Source organism: Hemiscyllium ocellatum, chromosome 9, assembly GCF_020745735.1.
Source record: "Hemiscyllium ocellatum isolate sHemOce1 chromosome 9, sHemOce1.pat.X.cur, whole genome shotgun sequence".
In the NCBI taxonomy this organism is placed as follows: Eukaryota; Metazoa; Chordata; class Chondrichthyes; order Orectolobiformes; family Hemiscylliidae; genus Hemiscyllium; species Hemiscyllium ocellatum.
The window spans coordinates 63,901,212-63,920,695 of NC_083409.1; the positions used below are offsets into that span (position 1 = coordinate 63,901,212).

The 19,484-nt window shown below is 40.3% G+C and overlaps 1 protein-coding gene across 1 annotated transcript in view; it reads right to left on the bottom strand.

Annotated features, from left to right (window-relative positions):
• dab1a (DAB adaptor protein 1a) overlaps positions 1 to 19,484 on the bottom strand; it is a 360,206-nt gene that overhangs the window by 106,385 nt on the left and 234,337 nt on the right. The window contains exons 8-9 of the mRNA XM_060829579.1: positions 18,811 to 18,870; positions 15,754 to 15,803 (exon numbers count right to left, since the gene is read on the bottom strand). Of these exons, the coding sequence (XP_060685562.1) occupies positions 15,754 to 15,803; positions 18,811 to 18,870 (110 nt within the window). The remainder of the gene's footprint in view (positions 1 to 15,753; positions 15,804 to 18,810; positions 18,871 to 19,484) is intronic.

Consider the following 19,484-nt stretch of genomic DNA (forward strand, 5'->3'; position numbering starts at 1 on the left):
CATTTGCTTTGTTTCACCCTTGCACAGTAAAGATTTTTTGTTTAAATGTGAAATCCTGTGGCGTAGTACTTTCAGTTTAATAACTGACAGTTCAAATTTCCTTTGCAAAGTTATTGGACTCCACTGAATTCAATTGAGCACTGGCTGATGACAGAATTACACCTATTGGTAGTTTTATCAATAGTTTTATCAGATTTTCTTTCGGACAGTTGGAAAATTAAATATGTAGTGATTTGAAGAGTTGATTGTAATGTGCAAACACAAGTTCTGTATGAAAAAGGTACAAATTCAGGAGAAATTATAAAGCACTTAAATGAAATGTCCTTTTATAAAATTTTATGAAATAATTGGGTGGCAAAGTGCAGTATGTTGTAATGCTGGCAGTGTACTGATCGTCTGAGTTCTGAAGAAGGGTCACTGGACTCACAATGTTAATTGTGCTTGCTCTCCATAGATGCTGAATTTTTCCAGCAGTTTCTGCTCTTGTTTCAGATTTCCAGAATCCACAGCTCTTTGGGTTTTTTTAAGGCTAGTCTTCCTTGCTTTACTACACTCTCCATGCTGCAGACAGCTAATCTATTTAATAAGGGGCATAAACCTTATCAATCTTATTCAGGTGTTAATCAATCACTACCAATGGTCAACCGTTCTGAAGGAGTAAGGTTATTTTCATGTTTGAGAAATGGACCTTATTTTGTAAAGAAATCTGTGCACTGAAAATTGAAACTGTGTTTGGAACTGGCTGAGAGCCAGTGCTGTAATTGCTCAGGAATAAAACTAATCTTAATTTATAATGTATTTACTTCAGCAACAAGTATGATGCAACTCAATTCAAAATTGATTTTTCATATCCAATAAAAGGAGGTGCTCTTACTGAAGTATCAATTTGATGATTGAAAGGAGGTACGACTCTTAATTGCTCTAATTTCATTCTTTTATTGTTCATTGCCTCCTTTAGTTAGCAGGAACTCTGCTTTAATGCAGGTGGAACGTGTAGCTACTGTTCTCAAGAGATTCAGAACAGTAAGAGGAATCTCTCCTCAGGAAAGTCCAATTTAAATTGCAACTGACTCTGCCAAATCCTCAACCTCTGTAGTTACAGCAAATATTCATATGTTTAAAAGCATCATATGATCTGAGATTTGAAGCATCACTGCAAATACATTGATCCCAACAAGTAAGCACATCATTTGAGTCTAACTCACGCAGGCAGCACGATCGCAGATTAAATGTGCTGTATTGTGTGTTACTGAGCCAGAGACCGAGAGAAATCTTCGAGTAAATAGGCTGCTTGGTGTCATACTGAAACATACCACCAGCAAGTTTCTGGATTAAATGTGTTGATGTGCTGAGATACTGAGCGATAGACACAAAATCTGATCTTCATTAAATTGGACTATCAAATTTTGATTTTCATTATCTGATCTTTTTTTATACTTGGGACCTTTCATGGATTTAAAACATGGTTTAAAAACACTGACTTCAGATGACTGCACTGCTCATCTGACCACAGGTTGAGCCAGTACATGAAACCATTACTGAACAAGACTCAGTTTGACTTGAAATTAACATGTTATCAAAATGGCTGAAACAAGTCACTCAGATCCACATCTCCAGCATTGACTTACACCTTTCTGGAAACTTTACATTGGGATGAAGCAGGCCTGGTAATTGTTCAGCCTGAAAAACCACAATAAAGTCAGGTGTAGATATACACGATGAACTGCATTTCAGGCCTAATACCTCACTGAGTGTAAGAAACTTTTAAACTGCATATTCATGGTCTTGTTTTTTGTATCAGAGCCACTTCCCTGTTTAAACATTATCGCGTTTGTAATCTTGATAATTCATTTTACTATTTTTGGGGGGTTTGTAAGCAATAAAATTTCACGTTCTTTCAGTCAAAAAGACATTTTTAATTAGTTCCTTCATTTTTCAACTAATAAACTGCATGTGAAGTGTAATATAAGACCATAAGACCATAAGACATAGGAGTGGAAGTAAGGCCATTCAGCCCATCGAGTCCACTCCACCATTTAATCATGGCTGATGGGCATTTCAACTCTACTTACCCGTATTCTCACCGTAGCCCTTAATTCCTTGTGACATCAAGAATTTATCAATCTCTGCCTTGAAGAATTTAGTGTCCCGGCCTCCACTGCACTCTGCGGCAATGAATTCCACAGGCCCACCACTCACTGGCTGAAGAAATGTCTCCGCATTTCTGTTCTGAATTGAGCCCCTCTAATTCTAAGGCTGTGTCCACGGGTCCTAGTCTCCACGCCTAACGGAAACAATTTCCTAGCATCCACCCTTTCCAAGCCATGTATTATCTTGTACGTTTCTATTAAATCTCCCCTTAATCTTCTAAACTCCAATGAATACAATCCCAGGATCCGCTGCTGTTCCTTGTATGTTAGACCTACCATTCCAGCGATCATCCATGTGAATCTCCGCTGGACACGCTCCAGTGCCATTATGTCCTTCCTAAGGTGTGGGGACCAAAACTGGACACAGTACTCCAAATGGGGCCTAACCGGAGCTTTATAAAGTCTCAGTAGCACAACGGTGCTTTTATATTCCAACCCTCTTGAGATAAATGACAACATTGCATTCGCTTTCTTAATCACGGACTCAACCTGCATGTTTATCTTTAGAGAATCCTTGAATAGCACTCCCAGATCCTTTTGTACTTTGTCTTTATGAATTTTCTCACCATTTAGAAAGTAGTCTATGCTTTTATTCTTTTTTCCAAAGTGCAGGACCTCGCATTTGCTCATGTTGAAGTGAGCATGTTTAAAAGAATTTTAAAAACGTTATTGTGGTGAACCAAGGGAATTAAAAAAATGGGGAGCTCATTCACCCCTTCTCATCTGGTTATAACAGGTCCCAGGTTTAACATACTGTGGAATTAACTACAGAGATGAGGAATTCAAAGTTAAACCTTTGAAACATCTCGCCTAATTGAAGCAGCAGTCAGTGTTAAAGGTTACACAAAGTTCTGGAGGGGAGTAGATAGCAAAGGTTCCTACCCCTTGGCTCCTTTAGCAATTGTTGATGGCAAATAAGAATGTGCAAATGTAAGAGAAAAGATCTGAAAGATAGTGGCTTCAATAAGACATCTTACAACAGATAGCATCTTGTGGAACCCTATTCCAATTCAGGCCCATGAGTTTAAAAGGAGAGATCAGTACAGCGAGGAAGGCAAAGGAAGTACCAAGTTAAACTTATCAAGGAATTCAGCAAAAAAGTCTGAACCTTTAAAGCTTTTTATATATCTCATGAGAAGCTACATTATTTTTTGAAGACAAAAATAGTCAAGTGATTAACTTCATAACAAACTAAAACAGAAAATGCTGGAAAATCTCAGCTGGTCGAGCAGCATCTGTGTGAGTGAGACCAGAGTTAACATTTTGAGTCCTTCTTTAGATTGTAGAAGCACAGGTGTAGTTCAGGATGCATTCAGTTGTCTGCCATATTTCATCCTCCACATATTTGGCCACTCTTCAGGTGGTCATCAGTGCAAAGAGACCTCAAAAGGTCATCTGAGACATCATGACACTCATGCTAAAGATGGCCTCCTCCAATTAATGCATGAGGATACACAGTGCTTTTGTAAATGCTGACAGAAACACACATTTCTCATTACTGTTTCACAAACTCTAATTTTGTGAATAATTCTGAAGCCTTAGCATTTGTGCAAAGCTGAGCAGACCGTACAATGTCCTGACCTTTCGATAGCAACTTTCCACTGTGTTGTCTGTGTCTACCACATTCTGTGCACATGTAACACGTATCTGTTTATCTGTGATGTAACTGACAAACTGTGTGTTCTCTGCATTGTGTTACTGTGCATAGGAGTAATATGATGGTGTAGTCTGATAGAGTATTGAGAACTCCTCAGGTTTTTCCTTCATCTCAATTAGTAACCTGGTCTCTGTCCACTCCAACATCTACCACCAGGGCCAGGGCAGTTCTTTCTCTTACATTGTGGTTCAGGTGGCCATGTCTATTGGTCCACCCTGGTTGCCTCCCTGGCTGGTGCTGTGGACTTTCTTCTTCTGCATTGAACAAAGGCAAAATGTTACACGTGCAGAGGGAGAACTATTGGTGATAGAGCTGTGACGATCAGGCATGAGAAGACTGTGGCATGACAGGGAGCTTGAGTGTTGTCTATTCAGATGGAGATTTGAGGAGTGAACTGGAGTGAAAGATATCTGTGTAACAGCAAAATGCGCTAACGAGAGGAATGTTGTGCAGGAGAACACATGGGAAGTGATGGAACGATGCCTGCAAGCTGCAAATTACAGCCAAACATCTTGTTAGACCTCAGGATGCCACTGAATTCCAAAACCTGCCACTTGACTCAGGGCATGCATATCATCCTCTTTGCTGCAATAGCTCTGTTACTAACAGCTACAGGTGCTTGGTGAGGCTGGCTGGCTTCCTGCTACCATTCTCAGGGAAGAGGTTTACTGTCTCACTGAAATTGACACAACCTTCAAGCATGAGACCAAGAACAGGAGACTGGCTTTCCCATATTTTGACTCCTGTCTGCAGCTTCTTGCTTCCCAATAGCTTCTTGAATACCACTTAATCTTATAATTGTGTACACTTCCAGGATTTCTCTCTTGCTTCAGCATTTCATCCAGCTCACTCACCCTGATTGGATGTGGGACCTACTGATGAGACATTTTGCTGTGGCTGTGGAAAAATGTTTTGGTGAATCAGCTTTCCAATCACCAAATTTGTTCTACTATTTTAGCACAGGATAAATACAGAAGATTACATCCTGAGAGTCTGGTAGACTAACAATGCAAATATAATTTTATTAAACAGTTGAGAGATGAGGGAAAATCTTAACTTAAATAGAAAATAAAATGTTTTAACAGGGCCAGGCCAAGCTAATATTTAGTTTGCGTGTTACTAAACATACAGTTTGTAAGACATGTTTCCAAATTTGTTATTAAGTATCTTATATCAGAAATGTTAAAGAATGTTAAAGAATAGCATTTTACTGACTATACCTTATGAGTAATGTGAAACAATCTTAAAATAATTTATATTTCAGTAATTTGAAAATAATGCATTATTCCACAATCTGCCATTATTTATATTATTGCATAATTTAGTTCTAGGATATAATCTGATATTTGAGGCAAACATTGATAATCATTTGCATGTTTGATTTTTGCATACTTTATGGCCCCATCTGAGGCTTCTTTTGAGTTGTTGGCTTTCTACAGGCTGTGTCAGTTTTTTAATACTGTCAGGTTTTTGGGATTTTTTTTAGGTTAACATCTGTGTCCATCACACATCTACAGAGAAAAGAAAGGCACAAAACTCCAGCAGAAACTAGAAATAAGATGTGAACAAGGACATACAAAATAAATCTGGAATATCAGCAGGGAACAATGACAAAGGTCAGTTGAAAAATCAGGGCTAATGACCCAGAAACTACACATGAAAAAAAATCAATAACAAATAAACACAGAAGAAAATTGTAGAGAAGCATAACATTTTAAAAAAAACATGGATTGAAAGTAAGACTCTTTTGATCATGTGCAGACCATGAGGTTAGAAGCTGTCCAATTTTATGGCAATAAATAAGAAATTTCAGGAGCAGGTGGTGAACTGAAATACCAGCAATAAATTCTTGAAGGAAAAAAATAGTTTTTGAAAAGATTTGAAACACAGAAAAGGAAAGTCTATTTGGATTTCTTGTGAAACTGTTTACTTTTCATATAATTATACTGGAAAAATTAATATTATTTCCTCAGATCAACTGCGAAGCCAAGATGACAGCAGAAAACATTTCATCAAGTCTTTTAGTGATGCTTTTGTGTTCCCTGCTCTTGCTTTCTTTTTGAGTGGATATTCTTTCTGCATGGATTGGATTTTATGGATAATCAGGCCCCAAGATCAGGAATAGAAGTGGGTGCAGGTTCCAATTAGGCATTAATTAGCTGGTAACGTGTGAAATTTCCAGCCAATTAATGATGAGTAGACACGAGGATCATTCATTCACAGCGTAGAGTTAGGAAACATGACAGTAGAAGCTGCAGCAACTGACACTGTAGCAAGTACTAGTGCCTCATTTAAAGGGCAACAGGCTTACATTCCCTGCTGACTGTCCTCCAGGTCAGCCCAAAAAACCTGAATGCAGCGCCAAACGTGCATCAATGACCTTATTCAGTCCACAATGGCATTTCATGTGGTAACACCGTATGGTGAGTGTGGTGGATAGGGAATGATCCCTAGTTAGTAGTAATGGAAATAGGCTTTAGCATTATGTGCCAGAGGCACGACTGCATCTCAGTGACAGACTTCAGTATCATTATTGAACTAGGTTTCTTAAGGGTGGCTGCATTAAGGAGCTATTTGTTTGCCCCCATCATGGATTGCTAGGATGCCACTGGGACAAGCATTGTGTCAGAGAGCAGGAACTCATGGAAAACTAATGGAAGATTATTTGTATTGTGCTGCATTTACAGCACGTGGTCAATAGTGAAGACCATTTGGTTGTTTTTGGTTAAGGATAATGAAGGATCGTTTTACCTTAGAAAATCCAGAAGTTAAATGTATTAGGACAATTTGGAGAAGACCTGACTGGGGTCAGAAGTAAATATAGCTGTCCTCCTAAAAACAAATTTAGAACAGTTCAGAGAAAACACAATTACCTCAGTAGAAAAGTTAGTGCCTATATCATTCAGACACAGGGTGCTTGCCTAGAAGTCTTCAGGATATTCAAAAGCTGAAAAATTCTAAACTTTTAGTTTTGAATATTCTTGTATAAAGACTTCAGTTCACAGAAAAGAACTGTGGACAATCAACAACATTAAACTTAAAGATTTTGAGATGGAGAAATCATTTCTCCGGATTTGAATTGCAATAATCCAATGGCTTTGGGGAATAGATTAGGCTTTGTTTTGTTGGATTTTTTTCTTTCCTAACAGCTTCCTGTATCTCAATATCTTTTTTAAAAAATGTATATATATGTGATAAAAATCTGTTCTGCTGTTATAAAAAAAACTCTGTAGCATTGTGACATTATCTTTCAGAGAATGACCACATCACCATATTAACTAAGATAATCATGATCTATTGTGATCTGTTAAGTAGTGCCATCAGCTGTGGACATAACATTGTTATGTTTGTCACCGTAGGAAAATTGAGGAGACAACATGAAGGAAAAAGTCAAGACTACTGGATGGTTACTGTTGGAAGAGTATAGCTAAGCCATTAATGGTTTCATAGAACATAAAACATTACAGCGCAGCACTGGCCCTTCGGCCCTGGATGTTGCGCCGACCTGTCATACCAATCTGAAGCCCATCTAACTTACACTATTCTATGTACGTCCATATGCTTGTCCAAGAACAACTTAAATGCACTTAAAGTTGGCGAATTTACTACCGTTGCAGGCAAAGCATTCCATACCCTTACTACTCTCTGAGTAAAGAAACTACCTCTGATAACTGTCCTATATCTATCACTCCTCAATTTAAAGCTATGCCTCCTCGTGCTCGCCATCACCATTCTTGGAAAAAGGCTCTCCCTGTCCACCCTAGCTAACCCTCTGATTATCTTATATGTCTCTATTAAGTCACCTCTCAACCTTCTTCTCTCCAACAAAAACAGCCTCAAGTATCCTCAGCCTTTCCTCGCAAGACCTTCCCTCGATATCAGGCAACATCCTAGTAAATCTCCTCTGCACCTTTTCCAAAGCTTCTACATTCTTCTTATAATGCGGTGACCAGAACTGTACACAATACTCCAAGTGCGGCTGCACCAGAGTTTGTACAGCTGTAGCATAACCTCATGGCTCCAGAACCCGATCCCTCTATTCATAAAAGCTAAAACACTTTATGCCTTCTTAACAACCCTGTCAACCTGGGTGGCAACTTTCAAGGATCTGTGTACCTGGACACCAAGATTTCTCTGTTCATCTACACTACCAAGAATCTTACCATTAGCCCAGTACTTTGCATTCTGGTTACTCCGACCAAAGTGAATCAATCACTTGTCCGCATTAAACTCCATTTGCCACCTCTCAGCCCAGCTCTGCAGCTTATTTATGTCTCTCTATAACCTATAACATCGATCATCACTATCAACAACTCCACCGACATTAGTATCATCTGCTAATTTACTAACCCACCCTTCTAAGCCCTCATCCAGGTCGTTCATAAAAATGGTGAACAGCAGTGGACCCAACACTGACCTTTGTGGTACTAGTAACTGGACTCCAGGATGAACATCTCCCATCAACCACCACCCTCTGTCTTCTTTCAGCAAACCAATTACTGATCTAAATTGCTATATCTCCCACAATCCCATTCCTCCACATTTTGTACAATAGCCTACTGTGGGGAACCTTATCGAATGCCTTGCTGAAATCCACATACACCATATCAACCGGTTTACTCTCATCTACCTGTTTGGTCACCTTCTCAAAGAACTCGACAAGGTTTATGAGGCACGACCTACCCTTCACAAAACCGTGCTGACTATCCAAAATCAAATTATTCTTTTCTAGATGATTATAAATCCTATCTCTTATAACCTTTTCCAACACTTTACCAACAACTGAAGTAAGGCTCACTGGTCTATAATTACCAGGGTTGTCTCTACTCCCCTTCTTGAACAGGGGAACCATATTTGCTATCCTCTAGTCTTCTGGCACTATTCCTGTAGACAATGATGATTTTAAAGATCAATGCCAAAGGCTCAGCAATCTCCTCCCTGGCTTCCAGAGGATCCTAGGATAAATCCCATCCAGCCCAGGGGACTTATCTACTTTCATATTCTGCAGGATTTCTAATACCTCTTCCTTGTGAACCTCAATCCCACCTAGTCTAGTAGCCTGTATCTCAGTATTCTCCTTGACAACATTGCCATTTTCTAGAGTGAATACTAGAACATAGAACATAGAAAAATACAGCGCAGTACAGGCCCTTTGGCACTCGATGTTGCACTGATCCAAGCCCACCTAACCTACACTAGCCCACTATCCTCCATATGCCTATCCAATGCCCGTTTAAATGCCCATAAAGAGGGAGAGTCCACCACTGTTACTTGCAGGGCAATCCATGAACTCACGACTCGCTGAGTAAAGAATCTACCCCGAACATCTGTCCTATACCTACCATTCCTTAATTTAAAGCTATGCCCCCTCGTAATATCTGACTCCACACGTGGAAAAAGTTTCTCATGGTCAACCCTATCTAAACCCCTAATCATCTTGTACACCTCTATCAAGTCACCCCTAAACCTTCTTTTTTCCAATGAAAACAGCCCCAAGTGCCTCAGCCTTTCCTCATACGATCTTCGGACCATACCAGGCAACATCCTGGTAAACCTCCTTTGCACCCGTTCCAGTGCCTCCACATCCTTCCTATAGTATGGCGACCAAAACTGCACACAATACTCCAGATGCGGCAGCACCAGAGTCTTATACAACTGCAACATGACCTCAGGACTCTGGAACTCAATTCCTCTACCAATAAAAGCCAGTACACCATATGCCTTCTTCACAGCACTATTTACCTGGGTGGCAACTTTCAGAGATCTGTGTACATGGACACCAAGATCCTTCTGCTCATCCACACTACCAAGTATCCGACCATTAACCCAGTACTCCATCGTCTTGTTACTCTTACCAAAGTGAGTCACTTCACACTTACCTACATTGAACTCCATTTGCCACCTTTCTGCCCAGGTCTGCAGCTTATCTATATCCCGCTGTAACCTGCCACATCCTTCCTCACTGTCAACAACTCCACCGACTTTCGTATCATCCGCAAACTTGCTTACCCAACCTTCTAGCCCCTCCTCCAGGTCATTTATAAAAATGACAAACAGCAATGGTCCCAAAACAGATCCTTGCGGAACACCGCTGGTAACTGCACTCCAAGATGAACCTTTACCATCAACTACTACTCTCTGTCTTCTTCCAGCCAGCCAATTCCTAATCCAAATCTCCAACTCACCCTCAATGCCATACCTCCGTATTTTTTGCAGTAGCCTACCATGGGGAACCTTATCAAATGCCTTACTAAAATCCATATACACCACATCCACCTCCTTAGTCACCTTCTCAAGGAATTCAATAAGGTTTGTGAGGCACAACCTGCCCTTCACAAAACCATGCCGACTATCCTTGATCACATTATTCCTATCCAGATGTTCATAAATCCTATCCCTTACAATTTTCTCTAAGACTTTGCCCACAACAGAGGTAAGACTCACCAGCCTATAGTTACTAGGGTTATCCCTACTCCCCTTCTTGAAATTGGGAACCACATTTGCTATCCTCCAGTCTTCTGGCATTATTCCTGTAGACAACGAGGACATAAAAATCAAGGCCAATGGCTCTGCAATCTCCTCCCTTGCTTCCCAGAGAATCCTAGGATAAATGCCATCAGGCCCAGGGGACTTATCTATTTTCACCCTTTCCAGAATTTCCAACAACTCTTCCCTACAAACCTCAAAGCCATCCTTTCTAATTAATTGTGACTCAATATTCACATCGGCAACAATATCCTGTTCCTGAGTGAATACTGACTAAAAGTATTCATTCAGTGTCTCCCCAATCTCTTCAGCCTCCACACACAACTTCCCACTACCATCCCTGACTGGACCTATTCCTACCCTAGTCATTCTTTTATTCCTGACATACCTATAGAAAGCCTTTGGGTTTTCCCTAATCCTACCAACCAAGGACTTTTCATGTCCCCTCCTTGCTGCTCTTAGCTCTCTCTTTAGATCCTTCCAGGCTACGTTATAACTCTCAATCGCCCCAATTGAACCTTCATGCCTCATCTTTACATAGGCCGCCCTCTTCCCTTTAACAAGGGATTCCAATTCCTTATTAAACCACGGCTCCCTCACACGACCCTTTCCTTCCTGCCTGACAGGTACATACTTATCAAGGACACTCAATAGTTGCTCCCTGAACAAGCTCCACGTATCGATTGTATCCTTCCCTTGAAGTCTACTTTTCCAAGCCACGCATCCTAAGTCATGCCTCACTGCATCTTAATTTCCCTGCCCCTGCTATAACTCTTGCCCTGTAGTGCACACTTATCCCTCTCCATCACTAGAGTAAAAGTCACCGAATTGTGGTGACTGTCCCCAAAGTGCTCACCTGCCTCCAATTCTAACACCTGGCCTGGTTCGTTACCCAGAACCAAATCCAGTATGGCCTCACCTCTTGTTGGCCTGTCTACATATTGTGTCAGGAAACCCTCCTGCACACATTGGACAAACACCGGCCCATCTAATGTACAGGAGCTATAGCTTTCCCAGTTAATATCTGGAAAGTTAAAGTCCCCCATAACAACCACCCTATTACTTTCACTCTTCTCCTGAATCATCCTCACAATCCTTTCTTCTACGTCTCTAGGACTATTAGGAGGCCTGTAGAAAACTCCTAACAGGGTGACCTCACCTTTCCTCTTTCTAAGCTCAGCCCAAACTACCTCAGATGACGAGTCTTCATCCATCGTCCTTTCCACTGCTGTAATACTATCTTTGACAAGCAATGCCACACCTCCCCCTCTTTTACCCTCACCTCTGACCGTACTGAAACATTTAAACCCTGGAACCTGCAACAGCCAATCCTGTCCCTGTTCTACCCATGCCTCCATAATAGCCACAACATCGAACTCCCAGGTACCAACCCCACGCTGCAAGTTCACCTACCTTATTTCATATACTTCTCGCATTGAAGTATACACACTTCAAGCCACCTTCCTGTTTACAGGTACCCTCCTTTGAGATTGATGCCGTGCTCCTAACCTCCCTACACTTCAGGTCCTGCACCCTAAAGCTACAGTCTAGGTTCCCATGCCCCTGCAGAGTTAGTTTAAACCCCCCGAAAGAGCACTAGCAAACCTCCCCCAAGGATACTGTCGAAAAATATTCATTTAGTGGTTCCTCTATCTCCTCTGACTCCACACACAACTTCCCACTACTATCCTTGATTGAACCTAATCTTACTCTCATCATTCTTTTATTCCTTATATACCTATAGAAAGCCTGAGGGTTTACCCTGATCCTATCCGTCAACAACTTCTCATGTCTCATGCCGACTCTTCTAAGCTCTGGCTTTAAGTCTTTCCTGGCTACCTTGTAACCCTCAGGCGTCCTGACTGAGCCTTCACATCTCATCCTAACATTAGTCTTCTTCTTCCTCTTGACCAGAGATTCCATTTCCTTTGTAAACCACAGCTTCTGCACTCTACAGCTTCCTCCCTGCCTGACAGGATACTCAGGAGTTTTTCCTTGAATAAGCTCCAAATTTCTAATGTGCCCATTCCCTGCAGTTTCCTTCTCCATCCTATGCTTCCTAAATCATGCCTAATCGCATCGTAATTGCCTTCCCCCAGCTGTAACTCTTGCCCAGTGGTATACACCTAACCCTTTCTATCACTAAAGTAAACATAACAGAATTGAGATCGCTATCACCAAAGTGCTCAGCTACTTCCAAGTCTAACACCTGGCTGGGCTCATTACCCAGTGACAAATCATATGTGGCTTCACCCCTTGTTGGCCTGTCTATATACTGTGTCAGGAAGCCCTCCTGCACACACTGGACAAAAACGGAACCATCTATAGTACTCGTACTATAGTGTTCCCACTCAATATTTGGAAAGTTGAAGTCCCCCATGACAACTACCCTGTCTCTCTCACTCCTATCGAGAATCATCTTTGCTATCCTTTCCTCTACATGTCTGGATCAATTCGGAGGCCTATAGAAAACTCCCAACAGGGTGACCTCTCCTTTCCTGTTTCTAACCTCAATCCATACTACCTCAGTTGACGAGTTCCCAAACATCCTCTCTGCAACTGCAATACTGTCCTTGACCAACAATGCCACACCTCCCCCTCTTTTACCATCTAAATCCTGGAACCTGCAACAATCAGTTCTGTCCCTGCTCTATCAATTTCTCTGAAAAGGCCACAGCATCGAAGTCCCAGGTACCAACCCATGCTGAAAGTTCATCCACCTTATTTTGGCTGCTCCTGGCATTGAAGTAGACACACTTCAAACCAACTTCTTGCTTGCCAGTGCCATCTTGCGCCCCTGAAATTTGATTTTGGACCTCCCCTGCTCTCAACATTTTCTATACTTGAACTACAATTTTGGTTCCCATCCCCCTGCTGAATTAGTTTAAACCCACCCCAATAGCCTTAGCGAATTCCACCCCCCGCCCCCCACCCAGGATATTGGGTATCCCTCTGGTTCAGATGAAGACCATTCTGCTTGTAGAGGTCCCACCTATCCCAGAGAGAGCCCCAATCATCCAAGAATCCAAAACCCTTCCTCCTGCACCATCCATGTAGCCACGTGTTCAACTTCTCTCTCTCCCTATTCCTCGCCTCACTAGCAGGTGGCATGGGCAACAAACCAGAGATAATAACTCTGTTCATCCTGGCTCTAAGTTTCCATCCTAGCTCCCTGAATTTCTGCCTTAAATGCCCATCTCTCTTCCTACCTATGTCATTGGTGCCTATGTGGACCACGATTTGGGGCTGCTCCCCCTCCCCCTTAAGGATCCCAAAAACACAATCAGAGACATCACGAACCCTGGCACCTGGGAGGCAACACACCAACCGTGAGTCTCTCTCATCCCCACAGATCCTCCTGTCTGTCCCCCTAACTGCGGAGTTCCTAATGACTACTGCTCTGCTCCTCTTCCCCCTTCTCAGCAGCAGGGACAGACTCTGTGCCAGAGCCCTGTGTCCCAGTGCTTTCCCCTGGTAAGTCACCCTCCCCCAACAGTATCCAAAACGATGTACTTATTGTTGAGGGGAATGGCCACAGGGGATCGCTGCACTGTCTGCCGGTTCCCTTTCCGTCCCCTGACTGTAACCCATTTGCCTTTTTCTTGTACCGGAGGAGTGACTACTTCCCTGTAACTCCTCTTAATAACCCCCTCTGCCTCCTGAATGATCCAAAGTTCAACAAGTTCTAGTTCCAGTTCCCTAATGCGGTTTTCGAGGAGCTGGAGTTGGGTTCACTTCCCCCAGATGTATACAGCAGGGACACTAGTGGTGATCCTTACCTCCCACATTCTGCAGGAGGAACATTCAACTGTCCTCACCTCCATTCCTACTATTCTAAAATCCCAAAGAGACTGTTGAAAAAATAAGGAATAAAAAATAAATTTGTCACCTTACCAATATGGCGCACAGAACTTTCTTTTTGGTTAGAGGAGGAGGATGGGTGGGAGACACTACCTGAGTAGTGTTTTGGGTAATGCAACCACACAAATATAGGACTTCCCAGAAGTTCTTCGCTCTTCCCTCGCACCTCTCAGCAAATGGAGGCCCAACTCACAAGGTAAGTTCCTTTTAATGCAGGAAAACTCACCCTTTCCGGCAGCCCTCGCTTCACCATTCCTTCTCTCCTCGCCACTCTGGCAAAAATGGAGGCTCAACTCACGAGGTAAGCCCCTCTTAAGGTGAGAAAACTTACTCTCATATTGCTGAGGTGCATGCATATGGTTTCCCATACAGACAAACTCATGACATAGTGGAGAGTATGGTTCAGCAGACCGCTCACGTCAGAGATGTGTGCATATTATCACTTTCTCTCTAAGTTATATGCAGCAGTGCCAAAGCAAGTGGAAGTGAGATGCCTGGAGTATCTGTCAAGACTTTGAGCTTCTCAGGATAGTAAGGAGGCATAGGTGTAGTTTACAAGGAACTGGACTTCTCTCTGGGCACTGCTGGGGAGTGGGTAGCGTTGCCTCTGCCCCTCTGCCAGTGACTCCGGTGCCTCAAGAAGTTGTAGTAACAGAGGAGATGTCTACACCTGTTTACAATTCCCACAGCATTTTGCAGCACCCTAGGTCTCAGGCAACCTGTGGATGGCCATCAAGATCATTCCAAGAGTGATCCAGAAAATCAAGATCCTTCCTGTTTGCAAGCCCAAGAAAACCACGATGTAGGAACAAATCTTAATATTGATTGAAGTGAAAATATGTAAAAGAGAGAGAGAGAGAGTGGGTGTGGATTGGGAGGGCTGTTGACCAATACTTTCAACAGAAAGATAATCTATTGGGTAAAATCTTTCTTACAAGTTTCTTGCCATGTCATGAATGAAGTTAGAACACTAGATGCTGGAATAGCATTTGTCTTGGAAGGTGTTGTGCCTGCTATGTTCATTCATTGACAGTTCCTTACTCAGCACCAATATCACAATTTCAAACATTGTAATTGTAGTTGTGATGAGTGACACAATCCTACATGAATGTGCATTGGTATCAATGTAGCCATAGACAGTCAGCAGATTAACAAGGTTGTAATAATCATTCAAACATCATAGTGAACCAATTGACTAACATTTAAATTACTGGTTTCAATCCTTCACTAACAACTGGGGTCCTGTACCCTTTCACATAAATACCTCATAAGAAAGAAAATCTGATTTTTTATTGGAAGAATTCAATCACATTAGACCTAATTGCTAGTTCAGCTATTCAAATCAGAGCTATCCAAAATTAGGTTTTAGCGTTAGAGCAAAATGTTGAAAGTTCTTATTGAATTTACTAGAATTTTCAGAGTTACATTATGGTAGATTCAGTTTTCAGCGTTAAGGAAATTTAGCATCATACCCAGAGGTTAGATAAAGGCATATATTAGAGTAGATAATTGGAGAGGCAGCACCTTTTTTTAACATAAACTTAATAAGTTACATAAAATATCAGGGATACAAAGTACAAATAGAAAAATCTCACTGGTTGGCTTTTTGGCACATCATAGACACCCTCCTTCTGCTGACTTGTTGGCACCTGAGTGAACAATTAGAAAACAAATATTTGAGTAAACAATCATGTGCTATCATAACACTTTAGTAAAAACATACAACTGTTGATGATTTTAAAGAAAGAGGTTTCAACAGTATTAACTGGTATTGACTGGTGTAGCTAGATATATATCATTCTTGGCATAAACTGTATCAATGGCAATCACACCACTGCTATGGAATAAACTAGTCACTACTCACTGATTCATAATGTAAGATTCTAATGTTACAGTTTATTTAGGAATGATTAAAAGGAGGAATATTGTAAGGTGTCGGGAGTGTAGTGTGGGGATGAGAAGTGGGATTCGCCACTCACTTAAGCAACATGGTCTAACTATATAGTTATGAGTTCAGGATGCTCTCCTGCTTTTTTCCTTGGTTGCCTTGGTTAGGTATGTTTAACTGATCTTTATTTTTAGGTAAATGTCTTATGATCCAACTACTCAAAGGGAAAAGGCAACAGAGACATTATCTGACCCACACCATTCAGACTTGGAGAAGTGTGCAATCTACATTCCATTGTTTTCCACTTTCATTCCTGAAAAGAATTGTATGAGCATATGTCGACTTTATTGTTCCAATATTTCTCATCTCAAAGGGAAAATTTGTAGAGTTATCACTAAAACAACAGGGGTTAAAAGAATAGGCCTTTTATTTTAATCTCTTGAGCCAAGAGACCTGTTTCCAGTCTCCAACATTGCTCCTCTGAAGCATTTGTATGAAGAGAGTCTGGAATAATTTTCTGGCCAATTTTTCTTCATTCTCACCAGCAAAAATCAATTTTCTTCTCAGTAGCCTATTAAAGTGAGATGGCTGAGATCAGTAACTCAGCAGATTGAGGAACATCAGAACTCAGGCTTATCACTATATACAGTGTCTTCATGTTCTAGTATATTATGGCACATCTTATTTTTACACCTCATATAATCAAAGATATAACTGAAGTACAGTTCTCATGAGTTTTGTTTTAACAACAAAATCAATTTAATAAGAAACTAAACAGGTTTATTCTTGTAACAAAATCACATATTTTGCATTGATTGAAAAAAGTAGAAGGAAACTACCAATATCTGATTGCTAATTATCTATTATTACAGTACTCTAAATATACTAAAGTTGCATACTCTTAAAAATTACAAATTTGACAGTTCTCTAAAATTCAATCCCCTAAGTGTGCTAGAATTAATCAAGCAGAGGTGACTTTGTTCACGTGGGCACATTTGCAAGGTGGAAGAATTTTCTATATGGCAAGATAGCTGAAACCAAAGGATCAGTGGGTCACTAAAAGCTCTGGTTCAAGGATGTCTGTAAGCCTGAACATTGAGTTTTCAAACTTGGGAGACACAAGCCAACACTTGAATTGAATGGTGACATCACCATTTTCCACCATTGTGTTCTTTGGTTATAGAGCTGATCTTCAGGCACTAAAACCAAAAAAAAAACCCTCAAGTATATCTGGTAGCCACTTCGTATGCTGCATTTGTGGCAGAACCAGCTTCCTCAGCATCAGCAAAAGTGTGAATTTATTCCATCCTCAGCAGATTGGCTGTATGTCCATCATCTCACATAGATAAAAGAATGCTGACAACAGGGATCCTTAATAAATCTATAAACAATTGCACTTTCTGATAATAAGGTTCCAATAAATCTCCTCTACCCAGCAGTTACTATGAAACTTCAATCAGACAACAGGAATAGACATGCTAACCAGCTACAGTGACAGAGCACGCTGTTACTAAATTATGAAGGGAGAATATCAATTCTGCCATTAGTTGTAAAGTACTTCAGTTGAATACTGAGAGTGTTTCTTCAGTGGTGATTTTATTTTAATAATTCTTTTCACATTTCCAACACAAATCTGTGGCAAATATTTACCTCTGTGAGCAAAATTGAATTATAAATGATACCTAGTCCATAGTTCCATTAAATAGGTTTTATAAATTTAATACATATACTATTGGCATTGATAACAACCAATGTTAAAACATTTAATGTTTCACAGACTACTGTTTAAAATTATTGTGTGATTTGGATTAGGATCTTTCTACAGATTCAAGTAAAATATGAACAGCTTAAAGGAAAATGGACAATGAGCATTGGAAGCTACTTAAAACAACCAAATATAACTGGATGGATTTCTCTGCTCTTGACCAAGACTGGTGTTGTGTGAAGACGATACTGTGGAGAGGTTGTACTTGATTTACCAGCAGAGTACATAGTATCTGCTTGTAATCCTGCAGGATGAATACTGCATTTGAAAATGGTATCACAAATTACAGTGAACAGAAAACAATTTTAACATTTCAACAGGCATGACATTTTGAGCAAATTCATCCAGTTTAAACAATGCTCAGGGTTATTCAGTCCATCAGGAATTTAACATGGAAATTAAATTGGCGACACTATAAGAGCTGCCCCACTTAGCAACTGTTGCTAATGCATTTACAAAGTCACAGCATCAAATGATTGAATTATTTTCTTGTTTCCTAGACAACTGCAACATGAAATTGGTGTCAGTAGTTATTTTAAGGTTATAGATGATAACTTCCTCCACTCTATTTGTAGTTGCAGTGATCTGTATGCAGCGTCCTTAACTGTATACCAGAGACGTCTTACCAGAACACTAACAGTCTCACAAATGAAACTTCTTAAACTTGCATAATGTACTGAAATATTAAATGTTTTTTGCCACAATTAGACCATGATCATTAACAAAGTGTCAGTTATTTTTAAACTACTAGCTAATAGGCCAAAAATAATTTTTAAATGAAATGAACATTGATGACTATGATGACAATGTCTTAACTCTTAAATCAGATAACAAATATCTCTACATTTTGAAATGTAGACTTTCTGGCAGCTTGTAAATTATGAATCATTTTCACTCTGCAACCATATTTGATTGGCATTTGAATTACTGAGCACAAATCTTTGTGAGAATGTGTCCACCATATTAATCATGAAAATCACTGAAACAGATCAAAAGTTTGTACCTGGTAAATGCTCTCCTCTGTTTCACGGATTGGTTCATGTCCAGCCTCAAATACAATGTACTGTTACATTGGCAGCACAAATGGAAAGCACAAAGGCAAACAGTAGGAAACCACATCATGAATTAAGAAGTAGAAACAAAAATAAAACAGAAGCTAGAGTAAGAGTAGCAATTTCATAATATTTTACAATGTAGAGAGATGCACAGAGCTACATGTAAGCTTGAAGCACAGAAACAATGGCTATTTACCTTGCTAATCATCGAATAGTCCTAGATTGCTGATATTAAGTATACTTTGTATATTGCATTAAGTGTCAAAAAAGCAGGACTCAGAGATTTGAAATGATTAATCATTCATATTTCAATCAAGGCAAATATTTACCAATGCTCGGCAATACCAGACTCTCTTAGGGGTTTAATCCAACAGTGCAATTTCTCATCAGCTTTCAAAAACAAAGTCAAACAGTTCAGATATGGACGTTTTATGCAATGTATAAACATAAACATCTAAAACTTTTGCATGTGAATTATTTATTTTAATTAAAGGAAAAATGACTCTTTTTTCCAAAAACAATTCTTATTCATTCTTGGGATCTAGATGTTGCTAGCTAGTATTTATTGTCCATTCATAATTACACTTGAAAAGAGATTTATGAGCCATGTTCTTGAATCATT